This window comes from Ictalurus furcatus, chromosome 11 (genome assembly GCF_023375685.1).
Source record: "Ictalurus furcatus strain D&B chromosome 11, Billie_1.0, whole genome shotgun sequence".
Taxonomy (NCBI): Eukaryota; Metazoa; Chordata; class Actinopteri; order Siluriformes; family Ictaluridae; genus Ictalurus; species Ictalurus furcatus.
In genome coordinates this window covers 20,990,680-21,017,317 of record NC_071265.1, presented here as the reverse complement: position 1 = coordinate 21,017,317, position 26,638 = coordinate 20,990,680, and the positions used below count along the sequence as shown (strand labels likewise).

At 38.5% G+C, this 26,638-nt stretch overlaps 1 protein-coding gene across 1 annotated transcript in view; it reads left to right on the top strand.

Moving 5' to 3' along the window:
• Positions 1 to 8,842: 8,842 nt before the first annotated feature.
• The window catches only part of grm4 (glutamate receptor, metabotropic 4), a 129,712-nt gene continuing 111,916 nt past the window's right edge, over positions 8,843 to 26,638 (top strand). Inside the window, exon 1 of the mRNA XM_053635952.1 lies at positions 8,843 to 9,549. Coding sequence (XP_053491927.1) covers positions 9,025 to 9,549 — 525 coding nt within the window. The 5' untranslated portion in view covers positions 8,843 to 9,024. The remainder of the gene's footprint in view (positions 9,550 to 26,638) is intronic.

Sequence of the window (26,638 nt, the reverse complement as noted above, 5' to 3'; positions counted from 1 at the left end):
GGGGGAGGCAGTGTAAGTGTAGGCCAAGTAGCAAATATGTAAATGACAAATATTGCTCATTTTCTTGTGCCTCATTGAGGCTAACAAAAGAAGCTGGGAGGAAAAGTACTACGAGCTTGTGCTTTTGTTATTTTCTAGTGAACGACAGTGGTAGATGCTCTTGCATGTAATGGTTAAAAATGAGCATAATATAATAGCTAGGACTGGCATAATTTAAAGCATAAACAAGTGATGAAATTGAAATTACTAAAGTGATGATAACCCTGGTGTATGGCTAGAGGTAAAACAATTCATTTATTGAGTCATTTTTATGCAGTATGATGGTGTTATGTAGTCCTGAAAGTGCATAAAGGCTATGCAAATTTCATGACTAATGTAACAATCTTGCTTATTCACTTTTCTCAAAATTCCATGCAAAATTAAGTCAAAATGGTGCAAAAGGAACATGACTCACTGTTGGAGCCAAATCTCCACAAGCCATGTATGAATGTGTTTCTGAAAATAACAAGTGCATGACTTTTTAATTTGTTCATTTTTGCACATTTATGAAAACATAAATGACCACTGGAATATTGTTGGTTGTTGCAGATGGAAACACATCTATGAAAACATTTACTATTTACTACAACCCCAATTCCAAAAAAGTTGGGATGCTGTGTAAAATGTAAATAAATGTAAATAAAAACAGAATGCAATTATTTGCAAATCTCATAAACCCATATGTTATTCACAGTAGAACATAGAAAACATAACAAATGTTTAAACTGTGGAAATGTACCATTTTAACAAAAATATAAGGCAATTTTTAATTTAAAAAATGTTGGGACGGCGCAACAAAAGGCTGGAAAAGTAAGTCTTATTAAAAAGAAACAGCTGGAGGAACATTTTGCAACTGGTAACAGGTCAGTAACATGATTGGGTACAAAAGGCATGTCTTAGAGAGGAAAAGTCTCTCAGAAGTTAAGATGGGATGGAATCTGAATGGAAGCATATGTTGCTCTAAATACTGTATATACCTTTCAGCATTGATGGTGCCTTTCCAGATGTGCAAACTGCCCATTCCATAGGAACTAATGCACCCCCGTACCTTCAGAGATGCAGGCTTTTGAACTGAGCACTGATAAAAAGCCAGATGGTCCCTCTCCTCTTTAGTTTAGAGGATGCTGTGTCCATGGTTTCCAAAAAGAATTTAAAATTTTGATTTGTCTGACCACAGAACAGTTTTCCACTTGGCCTCAGTCCAATTCAGGCCATCGGGCCCAGAGAAGATGGCAGTGTTTCTGGATCATGTTCAAATATGGCTTCTTCTTTGCATGATAGAGCTTTAACCAGCATTTGTGGATGGCACGGTGAACTGTGTTCACAGACAATGAGTTCTGGAGGTGTTTCTGAGCCCATGCAGTGATTTCCATTACAGAATAATGCCTGTTTTTAATGCAGTGCTGCCTGAGGGCCCGAAGATCATGGGCATGCAATATTGATTTTCACCCTTGTCCAGATTCTCTGAATCTTTTGATGATATTATGTATTGTAGATGATGAGATATTCATAGTCTTCGCAGTTTTACGTTGAGGAACATTATTCTGTATTCATTCCACAAATTGTAAACACAGTTTTTCGTAGATTGCACCCAGCTCAGAGCCGTTACGGTGATGCCTAGGCAGGAGAGAGTTGACAGGAGGAGCTGATGATTCACAGTGTCGAAAGCAGCAGAGAGGTCAAGTAGTATGAGAACAGATCTTGCTAGTTGTAAGGCTTCAGTGACGGAAAGCAGAGCAGTCTCCGTGGAGTGACTGCTTTTGAAGCCTGATTGTTTGGTGTCCAGGAGGTTGTTCTGTGTGAGAAAGTTCGGCTAGAGAGGAGGAGTTTTGAGACATCAGTCTCTGAGAGAGGAGAGAAGGAGTTGAGAGTTACATGGAGGAGGAGCTGGTCTGTGCATGTCTGGGGTTGAGAACTGGTTCCTGATCGATCTAACCTTGTTGGAAAAGAAAGTGGCAAAATCATCTGCAGCGAGAGAGGTAGGGGAAGGGGGAGAGGAGGGACAGAGAAGAAAAGAACAGGTTTTGAAGAGAGTACAGGTGTTGGGAGACCTGCCAATCTTCTCTTGGTAGTATGTAGCTTTAGCAGGGAGATGCTATGGGAAAAAGAGGAGAGACGTGTTTGGTAATTAGTTAGGTATTACCTAACCAATTAGGTTATTACCCAGGGGGCACTACGCAATGCTCACCTGTTCCCATTCTCTCGACAAGTCTCAAGTTTGGCCCCGTTGTTACGCAGAACTTCTGAGAGCCAAGGGCTAGGGGGTAATGTGCAAGCTGGTCTGAAGGTTAGGGGGAAAATGCTGTCAAGAGAAGATGTTAGAGTGGAACATAGCATGTCAGTTGCGGTATTTAAGTCCAGTGAGGAGAGGTGGCTATCAGAGGGAGGTGAGGTTGTGACAATGGAGGAGAAGTGTGAGGGGGAAAGGGAGTGAAGATTGCAATGAAAGGGGAAATAAGGTGGAGACATTGAGGGGGTGAGGGGAGAGAAATAGAAAACTGGATAAAGAAATGGTCAGAGGTGTAGAGAGGAGCAGTAAGAAGATATTGTGTGGTGCAGTTACGTGTGAGGATGAGGTCGAGCTGTTTGCCGGATTTGTGAGTTGCTGGTGTGGCGACCTACTTGAGGTCAAATGTGGGGAGGAGTGCAAGAAAATCAGCTGCATGCGGCTTGTCTAGGTGAAAGCTGAAGTCACTGAGGACCATAAGAGGAGTTCTGTCATCCGGGATGGTGGACAATAGCATGTCAAACTCTTCGTTGAACTTCTCCAGTTGACGTGGAAGACGAAAAACAACAAAAAAGTGCATTTTGGCAGGGTCAGTAACTGTAACAGGATGAAATTCAAAGGAAGTGTAGGAGCAAAGGGGAGAAAGACACATAAATTTCCATGTTTTGGAGAGAAGCGAATCTGTACCACCCCCTTGTCAGTAGCAGAAGGTAAAACTGATACTTTCACTATTAAACTATCTTTTTGTATTGTTACAGCTTAGTCTAGGGTCAGGCCACAATATAAAAAGAAAGAAGAAGAGCCATGTCCTCCTGTTTCTAAAGGAAATATAGGAGGGTTTAAAGGAGAAAATAATAAACAAATACAATTTAATTTTGAGTTTTAGGGAGCTACCTAACCAAATACAATCCAAAGGAAAATTAAATACTAGGTCTTCCATAACTCCCTAAATAAACATAACCAGGAGAAAACAATGTAAATAAGTCCTCTCTGGTCCTACTAGACATCACCCAGCAAGATTATACCACATTTAATAAAATTATTTCTGCATTTCACTGGAGTTAGGGTAACTTCCATAAACATTTGCTCATATTCACTAAATAACTGTTTACAACTACTGCTACCAACATGAGCTATACACAAACATTATCACAGCCTGAGGCAAAGCAAGAAGAGGTCTAGCTTGGCCTGGTCTAAGCTGGTCTGGGGACCTGGAAATGCAGCGGAAGGCCTGCATGTGTCTCTGTTTGATGAGAGAGAAACAGACACACACCCGCACACACACACACACACACAGTACAAGTGGGGAGCAGCCAATAATGCATTAACTTCCATGAAATTGCATATGTATATACATGAGTGTGTGTATATATATATATATATATATAGTGCCCTCCACTAATGGCACCCTTAGTAAATATGAGCAAAGAAGGTTGTGTCATGTTTTAGGGAAGGGAACTCTGGACTTCAGTTCCCAGCAGCCACTGCACCATACTCATCAATCACATGACCACCTGCACCTGAATTCACTTCCTGGTTAATGAGCACTACTATATTTAGCCACTGTTTGCACTGCTTCCTTGTCTTCCTTTAATCTCTCTATGCCTTGTCTCTGTAGCTATAGTTTTGTTCCTTTGTTTATGTTTAATCCTTGCCACAGTGTTTTTGCCTCGTGTTATAATGTTTTCTGTATGTTGTGTGTTTCTTTATTAAAACCCTATATTCTGCACCTGCATCCTTATCCAACTTTGTATCCTGACAGGTTGTGAAAAATTGTCTTTATTGTTTAACCTTTTGATCTTTTGTTAAAAAACATTCACAAAAATACTCTGCTCATAAATATATATTTACTCAGCCTCTCACATTCAACTGCTTTAATTTCCAGCACATTTCTTAACATGTGTATATATTTGTATTAACATAAAAAGATTCAACAGCTGAGACATAAACTGAACAATTTTCAAAGACATTTCACGAACAGAAATGGAATAATTAGTTCTTGAACAAAGGGGGGGAAGGGGGGGAGGGTGTCAATATCAAACCTAACAGTCAGTATGTGGTGTGGCCACCAGCTGCTTTAAGTACAACAGTGCATCTCATCCTCATGGACTGCACCAGATTTGTTAGTTCTTGCTGTGAGATGTTACTCCACTCTTCCACAAAGGCATTTGCAAGTTCTCGATCACATCTGATGGGACACATGGTTACGCGTGGTTTGCCACTGTAAGAATGATCAGCTCACCTTCCTGTAGCACTGTCTTAGGCGTCTTATATTACGGATATTGCAATTGATTGCTCTGGCCACATCTGCCTCATGCCTCTCTGCAGCAGTTCTATGGCATGTTCACGCAGGTGAGCAGGCACCCTAGGCATTTTTTTTCTGGTGATTTTCAGACTCAGTACAAAGGTATCTTGTGTTATTGTTATTGTAAGATGTAAGATGTTATTGTATCTTGTGTTATTGTTATTGTAACTGTGACCTTAATTGCCTACCGCCTGTAAACTGTTCGTGTTCCACAAGTGCATGTGCAATAATTGTTTATGGTTCATTGAACAAGCATGAAAAACATTGTTTAAACACTTTCTAATAAAGTTCTGTAAATTTTATTTAGATTTTACAAAATTATATTTATAATACAGTTTCCTGAAAAAGGGACGTTTTGCTGAGTATGTGTATACCCATCCATTTTCTATAACGCTTATCCTACAGATTCAGGGGGGAACCTGGAGCCTAACCCATGCTTTTTTCCCCCTTTTATTTGACATTTCTGTTTTTGGACTAGCAGACCTTCAAATGTGTTGGGACTCCTTTTCATGTCAATGGTGGTATGCTCACAGTTGATGAGACTGCAAGCAATTTTGCACTGATAGCCCACTTTTATCTCTTTTCCATTTGTTTTTCCATTCGTATTCTCAGAGCGACTTCTACTTCTGTAGATTTAAAGCTCAAGCGTTCAAATGTACTATGACGCTTTAGACTTTTGGCCTATGGTATGCTGCTGCTTTTTGTACTGATAGTCTGCTTTAGCCCCTCGCTACTTGTAATTTTCTCTTTTTTTTAAAAGCAAGAATAAAAACAAAGGAGGTGTCCCATTCTCTTTGGACCTTAATTAATTTTGCTACTTGTACATTTATACACATGATGATGTTTATTCTATACTCCCCTGTTGTTTTAGCATTCAGTTCATGCCTATACTACTTGTGAACAGTTTGTGTGAGTGAGTGTGTGTGTGTGTGTGTGTGCACTAATGCAGCAGATGTTGCTGTTGTAAATGAAGAGTTCAGACAGGTATTTGTCCTAGTTTTATACTGCACATTTGACTATAGTCTCAAGGAAACCTTCATGACTAGGGCTATCAAGCACCAACTGCTCCTGAATAACCTCTCAGAGCTCATCATATATGGCATTGCTATGCTGATGACACCCAGCTCTATTTGTCCTACAAGCCTGATGATCTGTCTCTTCATGACTCTCTGCTTGCCTGTCTGACATCTCAAACTGAATGAGGGAACACCACCTTAAGCTCAACTTGGCAAATACTGAGCTTCTCATCATCCCAGCCTGCCCCTCAATCAACAACAACCTCACTGTACAGCTTGGCTCAAGCCAACCAGGACAGCCAGGAACCTTGGGGTGACTTTTGATGACAACTTGACCTCCACAGACCACATTTCAACAACTGCACGATCCTGTAGGTTCATTCCGTACAACATCAAGAAAATCACACCCTATCTCACCGAACAGGTTACACAGCTACTAGTCCAGGCTCTTGTTATCTCAAAACTAGACTATTGCAATGCCCTACTCCCGGGTCTCCCAGCCATCTCCATCAAACCCCTTCAGATGATTCAGAATGCATCAAATTCAAGGCCTTTATGCACACGTACAAGACCTTGCCTGGAACAGCACCCCCCTACCTCAACACTCTCCTTGAGGTTTATGTTCCCTCACTCAATTTGCAATCGGTTAACGACCAAGGCTTAGTAGTGCCTACTCAGCATGGCTCAAGGTCCCTATCCAAAACCTTCAATCTAACTGTCCCTCAGTGGTGGAATGAACTTCCAACCTCAATCCAGACAGCAGAATCTATCACTATTTTCAAAAAATGTCTAAAGACCTACCACTTCTGTGAACACTTAACTAAGTCATAACCTGCCATCCCCCACATTATTTAAAAACAAAAAACAAACAAACAAACACGTCTACTCTGCACACTTTGCTTCTCTAGAGCTTAATTAAAAATAGTGTATGGTAGCACTACTTGTATTATTTTCTGCTTGATATATCGCTTTGCTTGTATTTCCTTTGTAAGTCACTTTGGATAAAAGCATCTGTTAATGAATAAATGTAAATGTAAATATGTCGAGAACATGCTGCAATTTATATCGCTGATAATCTTGATGCAACCCATGTTTTAATTGTAGGATGATCTGTACTACTTATTATTTGGCAATTAAATAACTCTAATTATAATATATCTTATTCTGTATGCTGCTTCTGAGATAGAAAGTAAGCCATATGTTGCTTTATTAATACATTGAAACGTATTAATGATTGGTAATTCACTTTATATAGTCAAGGTTTAAATTGATATAATTCCATGGAATTACAGTCAGTTTAGCCATTTGAATTTCACATACATACTATATTACATCAATTAAGTATCCCAGTCAGCACCATTGGACCAAGTTATAGTGTTTGTTAAACTAAAATTGGTAAATACATACAGTACTGTGCAAAAGTCACATGTAAAATAAATGATGTAAAGCAGAGATGCTTCCAAAAATAATGCAATGAAATGTTTTCTATATAAAGTATTACTCCTATTAAGAGCAGTAAACAGCACTAAAGAAAACGAAGTCAATATTTGGCATGACGACATTTTGTCTTTAAAAATGCATCAGTAGTCCCAGATACATTTTGTGCAGTTTTATAAGGAAATTGTTGGGTAAGTATTTCTGAGCATTTTGGAAAATCCGCCACAGTTCTTTGAGTTTGACAGCTGCATTTGATTCAGTTCTTTTCAGGTCTCTGACAGCCAGCTTTTTTTTTTATTATTATTGGTCTGAAAAAAAAAAGTCATTAAAAAACATCCTTGACAAATTTAGTATTAATACTAGTATTACCCTTTATCCAAATTGGCATACTTATACTATGTACTCTTTTTGTGAAAGAAAAGTATATACGTTTGAGTGTGTATTAAAAGAGTATGCAAATATTGGGACATACTAACACATGTAACGGAAGAGAATGTTGTTGCCCGGAAGAAAACACTGTCACCATAAACAAACTCCTCAATGCATTTAAGCTTTTCTTCATCAGTTAATCCTTATATAATTTATACTGCATAGTTTATCATTCCCTTGATTTATTTTTCCACATTTAATTTACACCTCTATAAAATGCATCCTTGAATTTCGTGAAGCAAATGTTCACAATGCTCCTCCTCCCTCTTACAAGGAGTTGTGGGCAATATTAAAATGTGTCCACGGATCCACACTTTGAAAATATACTGAAAATAGTAGGCCATCTGGGTACCTTTGGGATACTCGTTTCAACATATCATGATTTGGGACATACTAATTCTCATCTCGGATATTATTTAGTACGGATAGTGTGCCAGTTGGGATGCAGGGTTAGTATTAGTCTTAGGGTGCCTAAGACTAGAAATAATTATATATTAAGTAGAAATAATGACATCTTTAATTAATGTGTTGTGCCAACATCAGATATCAAATGGGGTTCCAAGAGTGCTTATATTTAATGTGACAGCACTGGTAAATGTGATTGTTTCTCTGTGTTTGCTACATAAAATTCCAATTCTAACAATAGTTCATTACACTGACACCATTACTACGCTTACTTCAGGTTGTCAGTCAGTCTGTGTGTTGGCATGGCAATAAGCAAAGCTTTATACTGTTGTGGCTTCTTTTTGAACAATTTTGACAGAGCAAAAATTAACAAAACATTTGGCCATATAGTATCTGAAATGTTAGTTAATCTATATTAATTTCTTGATTATAGAACTGTTGTATAAAAACTATATCACACTCGCAACCATGCCGTTGTTATGAATATCAGAACGACTGTGATTTGGCTGGAGGTAACCCTCTTGCTTGTGCAGTATTGCTTAATTGTCTGCTAAAATAATAGCAAATAGTTAAAATGCACTGGAATCCCAGCACACATAGCAGTGGATTATCACAATGCAGCTCCTTCATTCAAAATGTTTCAAAGAAACACATTATGCGAGAGCTAACACTCATTTCCTTTCCAACCTTGGAACCCATAGCAACCTTTTAAATTTTAGATGTGCACAAAGGGAGGGAATGTGTGAGTTTTCAGCATGATGCTGTGAATGCACATCTGACATGTTTCCTTCATTTTGAACAGTTTTGTCACTAACTTTCTGCTTCTTTCTTGTTATAGAAAGTAACTCATTGGTGGGCAAAGCTTTGTGGGCCCAAGGGACAGACCTCTGTTCATCTCCTTTGGAAAACTCCCCCCCCCCCCTGCAAATCCAGTGGAACAGAACAATCCATGATTTATGGTTAACCTTTAATCTGAGCTAGAGGTATCTTCATGGAGGGGAAAAAAGAGGTGTGGCAGAATTGGTGATATTATCCAACTTTTTACTTCACAAATCTCAGAAGACATTGTCTACTTCATGGACTCCTACAGACATCATCTAATACAGTAAGCAACAGTTCTGATTTAAAAATAAAAGAGAGAACTGAGTAAATTCTGGGCTCCTGAAATGTCTCCTTCCTTAATCATCATGGGTGGGAGGACCATCCATCTTGCCTTGTGTTTGTTGATTTTTCTCAATATCTTCCTGCTCACATTGGAAGCAAGACCCAAGGGCCCTGGCCATACACATCTAAACTCAATCCGCATTGATGGGGACATCTCACTTGGAGGCCTGTTTCCAGTTCATGCACGAGGTCATAATGGAAAGCCCTGTGGGGAGCTGAAGAAGGAGAAGGGCATCCATCGTCTGGAAGCCATGCTTTTTGCTCTGGACCGTATCAACAATGACCATGAGCTTCTCCCTAACATCACACTGGGGGCCCGTATTCTTGACACCTGTTCACGAGACACACATGCTCTGGAGCAGTCGCTCACTTTTGTCCAGGCACTTATAGAGAAGGATGGCACAGATGTGAAGTGTCAGGGAGGTGGCTCACCCATCATCACCAAGCCAGAGAGAGTTGTGGGAGTGATTGGGGCTTCCTCCAGCTCCGTGTCCATCATGGTGGCTAACATCCTCCGCCTCTTTAAGGTAAGCACCCTGGTGAAGCCGTGTTTTATACCTTCTTCAGCTGACTTATGGCAAATGGAAAATTAGACCTCATCATAACTGCAGGATTAGATACCATTGCAACTTCATAATTACATTGTTAATATAATCATTAGACCCTTTGAATATATTCAGGCCTTTAAAAAACATAGCCTCTAATGTTGCTATGTTGTGATTATTTAAGAGCATTAATTAGATAAGAATAAGTAAGGAATAAAACACTCTGTATTGTACCAAAGTATTTTATTTCTCTTATACCACATAAATTTTTCAACAATTACACTGGACGAACAAAACATCATATTTCTTATTTGTTTACATTTACATATCATGTTGTGGAGCATCCACAAAACAAGTTAGTTCCTGTTATCACTTATGTTATAACATCTATAAACAGTAGTTCCCTTACCACTCTCTTTTTTTCTTAATAAGAAAAAAAAGCAACTTGTCATGTTACTGAGAAACAACATTCCGCCCTGAAGACTTTCCTGTGTCTGAAAAAAGGAATAACTTCACACCTGACTGATACAATGTGCGGAGACTAGAAACACCTTACAAAAATATTAAATAAATGTCTGCTCACAGAAAAATGTATCATATTAATGATTAGATACATTAAAAAAAAAACTCTTTACATCGAGTGACCTCAATACAAGTCTTCTATAAAGTGTTACTATAGAAATGATAATGTATTACAATTATGGCATTAATTTAAACTTTTCGACCAGAACTACTGTCAGATCTGCCATTATAGAAAATAATCAACACCTTCTGACGAATCAGAATTGAGCATTCCTAGAATTGTGCTATAAGGAATGTTAAGGAATGCAACCAGCAGGAACACGAACAAGAACTAGGCACGCATGGAAAGACACATGGACCTGAAATGTACACGACAAATGCTATACAAAGAGTACCACAAATGTCAGAACCTAAATACTAGTGCCCATTAGAAATGAACAAGACTCAGGTGCACGTGATCTCAATTGAATTGCATGGGCCAATGGGCAATGTAGTCCTCAGCAACACAGTCCTGGCATATGTATCCTCTTAATATTTATATACTCATTCATTTATATACTAATATATTTTATTCAGCTTACAGAATTTCCAAACATTGTAATAGATTTTAATACTTCATCAATCATAAGACTTTGCAATTAGCTCCTCCATTTTCAAAGATCTAGCATTTTTATGATATATGTGCTTTTTGTTATAAAGGGTAATATTTCAGTTTGATAAATGGCAAACAGCACATTTTTTTTTTGAACACTTGAGGCAAAAATATGGGTATGCAAATGAGCAGTGGATTTAGCCAAAACAGATACGGATGACAAAGTGGAGTTTGAACAAAGTATTACAAACTGATTCCCACTTCTTCTCTTTTGTGCATTTCATCTGTAAAATTTAACTGTCTAACAGTTTTACCCAGCTACGTATGATTTCAGCCTCAGAGCACACTGTTGCCTTTTGTTTGGTTTGAGATTTGGATCAACAGACATATGGATCCCAATGATGCAGGAAGTTTAGAGGAAGCTCAGTGCAGCTTCATTACCTCTTATGCATTTATTAATTCAATTGGCTTGCCAGAATTATTTGGACTCATTTAAGGTCTATCTTCCTGGAACCATATCTGTCACTGAGTTTATTGCTCCAGCAATCACCCGAAAATATCAGAGCTGCCTTTCATTTTCAGCAAATTCTTTTTAGTTACATAATACAATTTTGTCTGCATGTGAGAAGTGTGTTCACAGGTCAATGAGTAATGAAGGAAAGTCTTCCTAGATATTGTTTCCTCTCTGCTAGTATTAGGACCTGAGCATTAAATGAATAGGTACCAAAAAAAAAAAAAAACCCTGAATAAATCTAAAATAAAAGTTGTATTTGGCAGTGCCATTTTTCAGAGGGAAAGGTTTGATCAAAGATAGATTACAAACAGAGGGAATGTGGTGGTATTGCAGTGGTGATGATAGGCCTTGTGTACAAATGCTGCACTTTAAGGCCTACAGCCAGAATGCTGACATGTCTAACAGGCAGAATGAGGGGTTTTTTGGGGATTTGGATACATACACATTCATTTCAATATCAGGGACACTGCAAAAGCCTTTCTGATAGTACATGTTTGCTAGGACACAATTTTCCAGATGCAACTTTCTTCAGGCAGTCAGCCCTTATATTTTACCTTCCTGTTCTTGTAAGAATCATACATAATTTATGTTTGGAAGAATGTATGGTCCTGCACAAGTGCCTTGTATAGAATTAATACTTACAATTTTCAAAGTCCAGCTGGATAGGAATTATAAATGTAAGAGTGTTATGCGATGTACATTAACTGCTTTTACTGTGGTTAATTTATACTTGAATCACTTGAATATTTTCTAGTTTGGATAAATTTTACTTCATAATATTCGCTAGCGGGCACACGGTGGCTTAGTGGTTAGCACATTCGCTTCACACCTCCAGGGTCTGGGGTTTGATTCCCGCTGGGGCCATGTGTGTGCGGAGTTTGCATGTTCTCCCCGTGCTGTGGGGGTTTCCTCCCCCAGTCCAAAGACATGCATGGTAGGCTGATTGGTGTGTCTAAAGTGCCCGTAGTGTATGAATGGGTGTGTGAGTGTGTATGTGATTGTGCCCTGTGATGGACTGGCACCCTGTCCAGGGTGTACCGTGCCTAATGCTCCCTGGGGTAGGCTCCAGGTTCCCTGCGACCCTGAAGAAGGAGTAAGCGGTAGAAGATGGATGGATGGAATATCACCACCATCTGTTACAAAACAATCTTTTTTACTTTACTACATGCAAGATATATTACAAGACATTTTACAAAAAAACAAAACATGAAAACTATACTTTTGTGTGTGTGTGTGTGTGTGTGTGTGCGCCTGTCTGTCTGTCTGTTACATTCTGTATGGAGTTTTATCTGAGATCTGTACATTAAAATCTAGCCATGTTACATGGATTCAGAATTCTGCCCAGATATAGACCATGTATGATTTAAACCATTAAATACTGTGTTTATTCAGTTTTATTCGGTTATTTTCATTGTTCATTGTCTTGGACCTCTATTCAGCACCTACTATGAATTATTCAGTCAACACAGTGAAACTAACAGGATAGATCAGTAGTTATGAGAGCGATGGCATGGTTAAATAGTAAGTCTTTTTAAACATGCAGTTTTAACTTTTTTTTACATGTTTATTTTGAATTATTCACCTGTTAGGTGATTTGTGTTCACTTTTATTTTATCTAAACTTCACTCAAGTCAAGAATTTTACTGCTATTCCCATCACTTCCTGTAACTGAAAATAAATGACATTTCTTTCCAAACAATGTTGTATCTTAATCTTCAATATCATATCCATCCCATTCTTATCATTCTCCTTCTTCTCCCAGTTTGAGTCTTTTGTTACTGGAATGGTACAGTAACTGTGCAGCTGGAGTTAATGTAACACATTTACAATCCACTTAGAGAATGGTTCTGCCATGACCCAGCCATTACCATTCAAAGCGTTCACAAGAAGGGGGTCAAGATTAAACATGTACTTGCTTGATTGAAAAATGCTCTATAGACCATTAGGCTAAAAGTCTCTTTTAAATGTTCCGGCCTTTGTATGGATTAAACACTAAGGCTGTAAAAGTGCTAGTGTCTTGCTGCACTTTGGTTGTTGAGGACAGACGGTGGAATTGCAGATCAGCAGAATACACTTCACTTCCAGACAGCCAGAGTGAGTTTATTACAACTTCATCAGATATGGCTATTGCTCCATGTAACTACAGAAAGTAAAACATCTTTGGGATTGAAAACTAATGCATGCCAGCAGAAGGTCTGGTTACACTCATATAAACATGCCCACGCATACACACATGCACATATACAAACACAAACACACACCCTGATGTTGGAGGTCTGCCACTTACATGCCGAGGACGTCAAAGAAAAGCTGTCTGCTCAGCATCAAGCCACATCTGGACAGGCGTCCTGCCTGATGAATATTTCACATTGGCATTACATAAGATTAGGGGTCCTCTGCAGCTTCTGTATGTGTTGAACTCATCAAAAATCATAACCACAGACTGAGGCTGCTGAAAGAAAGGCTAATACATTTTAAGGAACAGGCATGCTGCACCAATTTCATTATTCATCTCGCTTGGCAGAGGCCCTCTGTCAAACTTTAAGCACTAATAAAGTTTACAGCTATGACTGCCTGCAGCTCGCCTCTTTTTGTGTTCCTAAAATGCAGAGTTGGCAATTAAATTTATATTAAATGTATGTGACAGTTCACAGAGGAGATTGAAATTTGGGGTCTGTGGAATGTTTAACATAGTGATTAATCTTGCAGTAATTAAAATGCTGTATTTGTGTCACTTCTTCCCATAGTGGTGTGTAACAAAGCAATTCCTCATCCTCAGGAGTCATGAACATAGCCTGTAATATTATCATGCTTTGGTATGTCATCAAAAGTGCTATAATGCATATGTCTCCAATGTGGATGGCGTGAGAGAGAGAGAGAGAGAGAGAGAGAGAGAGAGAGAGAGAGAGTGATAAATAACAGCTGGGCTGGGCATAAAGTGTCATGAATAAAGGATGGCAGCCCTGGCTTTCAGGGGGGTGTATTGATTAGTAAGTTTCAAGTTTGTTTTAGTATTCCTATGATGGTGCTTGCATTTTTTCATGTTCATACATACATTATCCTGTACAATAGGCATTTGTCTGCAACATTCATTAAAGCTGGGGAATTATTGTGTGCTGGGGAAAAATAATATGCTTAAGATCAGACTCATTTTCATATATTGATTAATACTGTTTTCCTTTAAAGCTTGAATACACTGTGATCAACAATCCTTAATCTAGACTAGCTTTTATCTGGCTATTGCATCCAAGAACCTTATTTTTTTTTTGGCTCATAAACAGTTTTCACTTGCAGTTGACCCCTCCATTATTCTGTTCAGATTTGAGATTCCATTGAATTGAATGCACAGCTTACCAGCCAGTTGGCACAAGAGGAGGCTTTCACTCTTGATTGCACATTTTATACCCTGTGGGCAAGTGCATGCTGCTGCATTGCTCTTTCTCCTGGCCTTGGAACTTTTCAGGGGGCATCCCAGACATATCCATTTTCAATCATATCACAAAGGGTTTTTTTTTTTTTGGATATGCTGGAAAATGAAGACTACTTTTTTATACTCATATGACGGAATATGAGATCAATTTTGAATTCAATATTGTATTTAAAGCTGAAAATAAATGTAAAGTATACAAGAAAGCATCAAAACAGAGGAGCCACATTCTGGATCATGTATGTCCATCACCTGAAACAAGCATTACCATTTTCAATAATTCTATGAATGTTTAGTTACCAACTATGTTGCTCTTAATGAGTAAGCCCACATCTGTGTTTTATATCATAACTCATTATTGGGTGACTGCTATGATTGTCTTGTTCGCTGCAATTTATCCTTCTCATGCAATGTTATGATTTTAAATGCATAGATCTTAAAATATATAAAAATATGAATGTGTTATAGATGTTAGTGAATTTCGTGTGTATACATCACTGACATTTAAAATGGATCAGTGATTTGCCCAGAATAATAGCAATACTGTGTCCCATGTGTAGAACTGACCATTGATGAGAAATGCTTTCTGAGGCACTAGATTTTTTTCCATACAAAGGCCAATAAAATCTGGTATAGCGTCACATGTTAATTGATCAGTAAAACCTAAATTCATTTCCCAATCAATACAGGATGTAACATGCCTTACTATATAGTGAGTGTGGCAGAATACAAGTGCTTAAACTCAGTACTGCTTTTATTGGCTCAAATCCAATAATCGTAATCACAGTCCATAGCAAAGGTCAGAACACGGGCAGGCAGGCTTAATACAGGGCAATCCATAAAGGAGAATCAACGAATGGAGACTAGGGTCAAAACCAGGCAGCACTATGAATATAGAACACAGAACTCAGGAAACAAGGTTCAGACGTAAAGTAACTAAGTGCATGATAAGACATTGACTACGTTTACATGGACAGCAGTAATCTAATTATTGACCTTACTCTGAGTAAGATAATAATGTGATTAAGGTGTTTACATGAGTCGCTTTTAGAATACTCCTGTCATGTTCCCGTTTTACATGTTTTAGAACATAATTAGATTAACAGCCCGCATCATTACGTCACCGCGCCACGCCGTCCGACGTCCCTCCAGAATTTCAGGTATCAACATACAGTTTGTCTTTGTTATGGTACCGTATACAGTTTTGGGTGTTTGTTTTTATTTTTTTTACGAACGCTTTAAGTGCAGTTAATTATTTGTCATGCTATACGTGCTAATAGACAACTGCTTGAAGCGGTGGGTGTGTCCCAAATCGCGTAGTTACCGTCTATATAGTAGCCGAGATACATGTATTTTTCCCCACTACAGGACTATAGTAGGAAAGTATGCGATTTGGGACACAGCCGAACTCTCTTGTTCGCCGTAAAACGTAAAACTGCCGTGTGTGATTGTGTCCTGTCGCAAAATGCGGTGAAAACTCCCACACAACGCTCATAATGTGATTAAGGTGTTTACATGTCACTACTACACGTCCATAATGCGACTAAAACAGGAGTATTCCACCTGTCTTAATTAGATTATTGCTTACTTCGATTATGACCTTAATTAGATTAAGGTAAGTAAAAATTGCTGTTTACATGGTAGTTTCTTAATTAGAGTATGGTCTTAATTGGATTAAGAGTGGATTATTGTTGTCCATGTAAACGCAGCTAATGAGACACAAGAGAGTATAAATAGACAAATTAATCCTAACTAAACACAGAACAGGTCAACACAATCTGGCAACAAATGAATGACAGGATAGGGCATTCCAGCACACCCGTGACTTTTATTATGTAGAAATTTTAATCAGAATAAACCATGTTGTAGGTAAACAACTATGACTTAGTGGTTGTCATTTTTATTTCAGACAGATTTTTTTCGGTTACTCATTTGACTTTTATCCAGCCATCCATTTACCCGATGCTAACCTATCACAGGGCATAATCGCACACAAACTCACACACCCATTCACACACTACGGACAATTTAGAGATGCCATGAGTACATGCCATTTAGAGATGCCTGAGTACCCAGAGAAAATCCCCAGAGCACAGGGAGAACATGCAAACTCCATGCACAAAAATGGCAGCGGCAGAATGGAACCCCCAACCCCGGAGATGTGAGGCAAAATGTGCTAATCACTAAGTCACTGTGCCCCACTTGACTATTATTTGATTTGGTAATTTATTTCACCACATTCATTCATTCAATCATTCATTCATTTATTCATCTTCAGTGACTTCTTTATCCTGGTCAGGGCTGCAATTGATCCAAAACCTGTTCTAGGAACACTGAGCTTGAGTTGGGAATACATCCTAAATGGGAAGCCAGTCCATCACAAGGCACTATGCACTCATATTCTTACACTTATTCAAACCGATGAACAATTTTACATAACCAGTTTACGTACATGTATGTTTTTGGGAGGTGGGTTAAAACTGGAGAATCTGGAAACCCACAAGGACACAGGAGGAACATCAGAGACACCACACAGACAGCAACTGAAGCCTGAAGATTGAACCCTGGAGCTCTGAGGCAGGAATACTACCTGCTGCACCACTATGCCATCCATATTTAACCATAGAATTTGTGAAATTGTGACCTTAGTATTATAAGGTTGTATAATAGGTTGTATAATGTCAATTATTTTTAATCCAAACACTTTTTTTTTTAATATGGTCATAAAATATGCCCTGATGAGGAATGAACTCAGCACATTTGACTTGGCAAAACAGATTTCTGTACATTATTACAGCATGTCCATTGAATTTCTGTGCTGCTGGACAGGGACAGGCTGTACAGTAGGCATAGGTGGAGACTGGATTTTTTTTGTCATTGATGAAATTCATTGCATTTTTATATACTCCCCATTCTACTCACTACTCTGCATCAGAAGACTTCCTTACAAGACCACAAGCCCTATCTGGAGGGAAATTATATTTTTTTTAAGGAGAAAAGCAGTACCCACCCTTCTGAGGTTGAATCTGCTCATCAAGTCTTTCACACAGATTTCCCACAGTTCTTTGAAGATTTTTTTTTCAGCTGTAAAGCTACTCATTCATTTCTGCCTAAGGGTGCGCAGAGATCAACAATAAGCCTTGCTTACCACATGAGTGAAGCAATAAGGAATGAGATAGAGAAAAAAATATGTATACCAAATTAAAACTTTTGAAAATGTAAAAATGTATATTCTTGTTAAACTGGATGAAATTTAAGAACATTAGTTTATAGTTTCTTTATATTGATCCCTTTGTTCCTTACAATTCCTTCCTTACGTACTTCTTTACATTCCCACACTGTGTTTAGTCAAACATAGGGCTCAGGTCCAGGGGCATTAGCTGGACTGTTAATCATCTGAGGCTGAGCCCAGACTCTTAATAGACTTCTAAATAGACTGTTTCCATGCATTGTTTTTCTTGCATGTGAGGGTTAATTGCTTCAAAATGTGATAATTGAACAAAAAGCTGGATTTATAATAAAACTTGCCTCAGTTATCACTCGTTATCATTGTTTGCAGAACTACCAGACCGATAAAAACTTTTTGCCTTTCTAGCACGAGACTAAGCTAGTCTGGTATGGCTAACCATGAGGAGGCACAACAAAGCTACAGTATCTTTGTATGGGTTTAGCTGCTACAGCGGCATGCAAAGTACGTTATCTGTCCTTATGCTCTGCTCATATCATGTTCACGTAACTTGGAACTCATATAGACAATTACGAACCTTGTTTTCCTGCTCAGCATGAGAGGATGTTAATGTTTCAATTTCAACCTCTTTATGGGTAAAAAAAAAAAATACAAATAATAAAATAATAAATCGCCATATATGCATTTTTCCTCACAATGACTATGTGAGCTAGCGTTTGGCAGAATTCAGACCTGTCAGCCAATAAGACACGAGTATTTCCACGTATTTCAAACCCTTTAAATAAAGTCTGTCTGAGTGGTCTTTCCTCCGTTCACTGAAGATAAAATACAATACTTCATTCACTGAGGATACAAAATTACAACACTGCCATCTTCTTTTACTGATGTTCAGTTATGTAGTGACAAACCACTCCCAGTGGACAACTATTCTGGGCTAAAGAAAAAATCCTCCCAAATGCCCAGGCCAGGTTACACCCCTGCTCAGGTCAGTAGATGATTCAGATCAGCACCCTGACATTGCTCTTAGAGTTGCTCTCATAAAAATTTAGATTTATCCACTGAGACAAGCACTGTAATAGAGATACCTGTAGTTTTCTTGAAACGAGTATACCCACTCCAGGCACTGGCGGGCACATATAACCTAATTGTAGAAGGAGCCAGCCTTGCTGAGAAACGTTCCTGTAAGAACTCCAGGACTGTAGCCATTGCGCAATTTTCTGGGTCTCACTGACATTCCTAGTGTTTAACATGGTCTCTACAACCTCGGTTGAGAGACTGGAATCTTTGAGCTGGGGTCCCTTAGGGGCCAGACTCACAGTTTCCATAGTTCTTGCCACGGGTGATAAATCAACCCTCTGGCTTGAGACAATAGATCCCTGCGAACAGGAATCTACAAGGGAGTGCCATCCAGCAGAGATATTATCTCCAAGAGCCAAATTCGAGCTGTCCAATTCGGTGCTACTAGCAGCAGAAAGGCGCACAGAAAGGCGTACAGACATGACCTCGGTCAAGTGTGTACCATGGCATCCAGCCATGACCTTTTTTTGGTGCGGGAGGAGTGAGGGCGAACCACAGCGGGCAGCGTGTTGTCTCCTCGGAGGCAATCATGCCCACTTCCATTTGGCCAAACCTCCAGACCTAACTTTATATTGCTCAATGTTGATAGGATTGCCCTACGTGTGTTGGGGATAAACACCCCCTCATCGTATTCTAATCCCATATAACCCCTTCTGCCTACTTCTGAGTGTGTTGCTTATCACAGCATTCAGATCTGACTGGATCAAAAAGTTTGTTTGTATATATAAGTGATTAATGGCACAGAATCTCTCAGCCAATTGGCATCCAGCAGTAACTTTGTAAGATGGCATTCTGCCATTTCATTGGCAGCATTTTTAAACTGAAAAAAAAAAACCCCAAAACATAAAACAGAGCAAAAATCATCCGCCTTGAATTAACACATACAATCAATTTGGAGCCAAGTGAACATTGCAAGAGTTAATTCAACATCTCCATACAGACCAAAACAAATACGCTGTGAAATTTTGTAGCAGTGTCCAAGTCTGTCTTTGGAATAAATTGTACAAGATTTTTCAGCATCAGACATCAGAAAGTATCAGTTTCAAACTAAAGGCTAGGGGCTTGATATAAACATTTCTGAATAGTTCCTGGAACCAGAAATCAGTTAAACTCACTGGGGGAATTTGCTCCTGCCCCTGCCTTGGTCCAACATAGTTGTCAAGTCCAGCATTGACACTGGCCCTTTAGACTGAGATTAGTTCTGACTTACACTGCACCTCTGCGTAGTGGTCAATTCCCCACAGCCGAGAACATTTTCTCCCTTCATGTTCCTACTGTAATTTATTTTACTTCTGTAGAAAATGTGCTGTGTAGAACAACCATAGTGTAACAACTCATAGAGGCAGTTTGAAAGTGCATGGTGTTTCTATAAGACATGGACTTTCAGAAATTCCCTATTATCAACAAAATGAGAAAAATGCCTCAGCAGTAATAAATAAATAAATAAATAAATAAAACACTGCAAAATCCATAGTGTTGAGTTAACAACTGGACACAATGCGCACTGAAAGAATTAATTCAACACTTAATAAATTAATTAATTAAATAATAACAACAAGAACAACAACAAGAACAACAACAACAACAATAATAATAATAATAATGCATGTTTTTAAGGCTGATGGAATGGACAGATACTTTTGGTTATTTTCATATCATTGTGCATTATGGATTTGAATTGGAATAAGCTGTGTAGTGTTTAAATATTAATTTAAAAAAAAAATCACTGCACTAATATGATGACACATATCCCTTTAAGTAATTGCCCATATTAACAACATTGTACATTGATTTAGGCCATGAGTCTCATCCAAAGTACCAAATCAAAGTCTCAGTTGCACAAAATGTTCTTCTTGGTTTGCCTTGATATAATTCACTGTGCAACAAAGGTAAAATCAATTATCTCTATAATAAGGTCAGTTTTCCTCTTCTGTGCAGCTGGACGATTTGAGTGAGTCATCTGAGATAAATACTAATGTTACTCAGCGGTGGAATGTAACAAAGTACAAATACTTCTTTACTGTACTTCAGGTATCTGTACTTTACTTAAGTAGAATTAACCTTTACTTACATTTTGCAGCAAATATCTATACTTTCTACTCCACTACATTTCTACAATGCATTCCGTTACATATTATGATCACTTTTTTTACCAATATGTATACATTTAAGAATAGGAAGAGCATTGCTGGTCCAAAGTTTAAACCAATCAGGTAGGATCCCTTCTTCAACAAGAGCAGAGTGCGCCTTTTGCAGCGGTAGTAGCATGACACTCAAAAAAATGGATTCAGAAGAGGCAATCTCTCAGCCGTCTGATATGTGCCACCCATGGCCCTATTTACAAGAGTTATTTGAGATAACAGGTTCTAAGAATGACTTGTGGAGATTGCTGTGCATTCTTTGTTTCCCTCGAAAACACGAGTTGCTGGCTTTCAAGAATTCTCAGTCAAATTTGAAGAAACATATTGAGGTAGAATGGTTTTTCATGTTAAATTAATATGGCAAGAATATCCTTACAGAAGTTACAAAAAGGAAAGGTTTAAAACTACTAATATCCACTAGCTGTGTTTAGATTTGAAGTTCATTCATTCTCATTTTCTCATTCTAAGATCTAACTTTGTCTTAATTAGACTCAGATCATCATTCCTGCCTGACATGTAAATCCATGTTTTGTTTTTGCTTAATGGCATTTAACTCTGCAGGTCAAACCTGGGGAATAACTTGTCATCTACTGTATTGTAAGTCCAAGTGTGAACTGTGCCACAGAGGGTAAACATAAGTTCAACAACTTTTCCAATAATCAAAAGAGATTGTTTGCAAGTATTACCAGTAGCATCATCTTTAGCATTCTTTATTAAAATGGCACAGCCCAGACTATGCTTTAATTAAAATATAGATAGTTATAATGGGCAACCCATTAGGCAAGTACTTTTACTTTTAATAATTTAAGTATATTTAAATGCAAGTACTTACTTAATTACTTTGACTTAAGTAAGGTGGTTAATGTGGTACTTCTACTTTTAATAGAGTACATTTTCCTCTGGTTATTTGCACTTTTACTTAAGTACCAAGTTTGAGTACTTCCTCCACCACTGATGTTACTCCAGGGAGTAACATCCACTGTGCAAAACCAGATGTGTTTCTCTAGACGCTGTAGTATGGAGTCTCTCATTAAAAAAAAGAAGCAAATGGGAGCAGGTGGGGGTATTGAAGCAGTGCATGTCCTGTGATAAAACCTAAGTAAATTAGTTTGAATGATGATACAATAAATCACAATTCATTTGCTTTTTGATTTTAATATAAAAAGACATGTAGCTTCAGAATTGGCATCCTTTCAAAGTGTTCCGAATGATTCAGTTATGTATTTCGCTAACAAATAATGGTCCAGGAATCTGTTTTTTCCTTTTATGGATTTAATAATCAAGTAGCATCAATGCTGGTTTCAATTGTAATATATAATGAATAATTTTCATGGAGATCTGAATTTACCTGTTTTTTTTTCTGTTGAGGGTAACACATTTTCTTCAGCACACTACCAAAACAAAGGTGCAACTATAAAGCCTGAGATTGGACAATTTCCCCCCATTTTCACCCTAATTTGGCCACCCACCAGCCAACCAGTTCTCTCTTATCATACAAGAGCTATCAACTGGAGATGGTGAAGCTTAACACATGAATCCATCTTTCCAAACTGCTGCTCAGGCTCTATCACATGGCACTCTGAGGAAATGCTGTTTGCCCTCTTATCATACATGAGCTCATAGATGCCCTTGATTGGGTAGTGTCACTGTGATTGATAGAGGAATAAGAGTTTGCCGTTTTTGCAAATTTTGCTCCTTGCCACGGATGGCGGAGTTTTCATCAGGATTCAAACTTGCTATTTCCTGATGATAGGGTGAATGCTTTTCTATTGTGCCAGTCAGTAGCCAAGAATTGCTAATAATTCTACCAGGTACAACCTAAGCTTAGTGAAGAAAAAAATGAAAATGGTGAATCCTACTTTATGTCAGATATTTTAGATATTGACAGCTGTTTTTTTTTATTGCTTGTAAATGTTTTCTGTGTTAAATTTGTGTGAGAAATAGCCCCTGATCAAACTTTATGTTGGTACATGGGGCTTTTGATTCAACTGAGGTTCTTCCTCCTTAGCGAGTGAAGAATGGAACATCATTATTTGTATGGTGGGATGACAAGATATATTCCTGACAACTCCCCTGATTGGGCTCATTCAACAAAAAAGCTTGATTAATTTGTCTTTACTCTAAGAGTCTTCGCAAATTGCATACATAATCCTCAGTAATGTCTTGGCTTTCTTCTTCTGCCGGATGCTAAGAAGCAAAGTGTAGGACTGGGACACCATATCTGTATTGATTTAACACCTCGTTGGGGAAATGACAGCTGAATCAAGATTAACACTCCTGCTCAATATCTGCACCGTGTGCCCATTTCTTTTCAATCCCATTAGTTGAGAGGTGATAGCCAAGCTGGCTGACAAATCTGTTTACACTGTCAAGTGTGTTTGATGGCAAACAAGCCAGCAGCAATCTGCTGCCTTATGAAAGCTTTTTATTTTGTCTCTACTTTGGCATTGATGAATAACCTACTTGCTATGTTGTTCCACTGTCCTTATGCAGCCCCAGAGTCTGTATATAACATTATAAGTTTTAATGTCTGCTGGTCAACAATTTCTCCATGATAGAAGAGTTTCAGGGACATGAAATGAAATTGTAGTGGAAGAAATGGGTTATAATGCCAGATGTTGAAGCAGATGTTCTCCCTGTGCAGTTCATTGAAATGAACATGAAATTTAATATAACAGATAAGACAGGGTTTGTGGAGATTTGGTGAGATCTTGGAAATTAGTTTTTTTGACTGAAACTTTATCCACCCAAATATTCCCAAGTTCAAATAAAATTAAATACTGGTTGTCATCATAGGTTTTCATGGAAGAAAACTTCTTCTGGAGTTGTCATCCTATTGTTTAGTTTAATAGCTGTTTTCAAGGCCTTGGCTGTCACCCATACATACTTCCTCTCTTAGATCTCCCCGGAGCCCAGTGACCCTGCCAGGGTTCAATCAAAATCCTGCTTGGTTACACTTCACCTCAAATGAAGTCATGCCACACACTTCATGTTGTTATTTTCCCAAGAGTCCTCATTTGTGATAAGAAGATGCCATTTTATACTATGCTGTGTTTTTATCTCCAGTGACACATTCTCATCTGGTGGTGAAGGTCAAAGCCTAAACTCTGCAGTCTCTTGAGTCAGACAACACCAGAAGACGATCCTTGTGTGCTGCACTCTTATTTAGAGTGGCTCTTAAAGGAACTCACTTGAGTGGAAGTGTTCATTAACTGAACAGATCTTGACAGGAGAGATGCTCTTTTGTTTCTGAGCATTAGTGTGCATCTGTACAAAGCAGTAATGGCTCTATAGCATCCAGAAAGGGATAGAGACATGGACTCACTAAAACATTACCTGTCGGCTGTCTGTACACTCATCACCAAGGAAAAAAATAAACATCATACAGAAATAAAGCATACACTGCTATTCACAGACATTCAAACAAGGCTATATTATTTATTTGGTTATGCACCTTTGGTAACTGAGCATTGTTTAATTAATTTAGAAACCACAGAGCCATTCATAAGTATTGGGATTGTGAAGCAAAGTGAAGTATTTTTGGGTGTGTATAAAATTAGGAATAAAAGATGATTGTCACGAATCGTGACATAACGGAGATACGGTAGGATGCAATCGCAGGTTAAACAACAGTTTTATTTAAAGAGAGACAGGCAGACAAATCCAAAACGTGATCCAAAACGTAATCCAGTAACATGCAAGAGGTCCGGCGATCGGCAAACAGGCATACACAGGGCTAGGCAGGAATCAAGGTCGCGGTCACGGAAATACAGGGTCGAGGAACAAAACAAGAAACATGAACTATAGCGCGGGACTGGTAGCGGAGAAACCAGCGTGAACTAAACTAATGAACCTAATGGGACATTCTGCCCAGGGGGCCGGGGCCGCCAATGGAGATGGATGTTTCATGGCACTCCGGGAGCAGTGCCCTTGGAGGGGGTTCTGTCACGAGTTCCCCTTTAAGCAGCGTGCTGTGGAGCCTGTGAGCGCGCGTGCACGAGCATGAAGGCAGAGCGATGACCACAGCCGGGCAGACAGGCTGAGCGAAGTCCTCGGCGGAGCATGAAGGCAGAGCGACGACCACAGTAAAGGGGAACTCGTGACAATGATGAGGCATGTTGTTATGGTGAAAATAATAAATGATAATCACCACCCCAAAGTTTATTGTTTTCTAATATCAGCATGTTCAAAATATATATCCTCCTCTAGCACAGCAATTTGCCAGAGCTTACAGTTATAATTTATTCAGTGCATGACACATCACACTTTGTAATCATCCACACTCTAAAAAACACTGGGTTAAAAACAACCCAAATTGGGCTATTCTTAGCCCAATGGCTAGGTAAATATAGGAGAACATATTTTGGGCTAAACTAACCCATCAAACTAACCTTTTTCTAGTGAACAGTAAGAACTGCACTTGTAGTCATTTACAGTAATGGTTTTATGGATAAATATATTAATATGAACCTTCACTCAATCGTGTATTAATTTTTAACACACCTGCGTGTCTAGTTAAGGACAACATATTTTGTGTTACTTTTAACACAGTGTGTTAGTACATTTAACACATGCAATGTGTTAAATTTTTCCACACAAAGATGTGTCAAAAAAACACAAAAATAACACAGATGTGTTGTTTATACTTTTTTCCCCCTACAATTATCCTACAATGCAATTTGTTTGTATGATAAAATTCAAAAATGGTCACAAAATAACAAACAACTGCATGAAATTCAGGCGACATTTTTGAAAAATCATTTGACAGATGTAAGAATTGGAGTTGATGCATCTTCTTACAAATCTCCCTGCCATCTAGGAAGACAAGAGTCCCACTCCCTTCCATTTGAACACCTATAAAAAAGCAAAAAGATGGTTGGTTATTTGTTAGCTACAAAATATGGACAAACGCCTTTGGACTTCAACTGAGAAGTTGCGTTACAGAATCCCAAATTGCGTAATTTTGGAAATGTGACCTCTACTCTCCTAATGAACAAAATGGCGCTGTAGACTCATCAGGAAAATCCAGCTACCTTGCGAATATTTGTATTCACTGCCTTTAGTACCTCCAGTGATCCAATATTACATACAGTCATGTGAACAAATAAGTACACCCTGTGAAGATTATTGGCTTTTTTGACATACTTGGACAAGCAAACGTTTGATCAACTTTGAAACAGTGCCTATTAATATAGTTGATATACTTAAAAAAAAACCCACACACACATGGGAAAAATCTGATTTTTCAAACATTTATTGAACAGAAATTTCAATAGATGTGATATTCTTCTGTGGAAAAAGAAAGTACACCCTTGGCCTCAGTAGCTATTATTGCCTCCTTTAGCAGAAATAACTTCTTGTAGGCATTTGGCATAATTGTCCACCAGTCTCTGACATTGGCTTGCTGGAATTTTTGACTCTTCCATGCAATATTCTTTCAGTTGAAAGATGTTTGAAGGTTTTCTTGCATGTACTGCCCGTTTCAAATCCCCCCACAACATTTCAATGGGATTCAAATCCGGGCTTTGACTCGGCCATTCAATAACCCTCCATTTCTTGTTTTTGAGCCATTCCTTGGTGGATTTACTAGTGTGCTTAGGATCATTATACT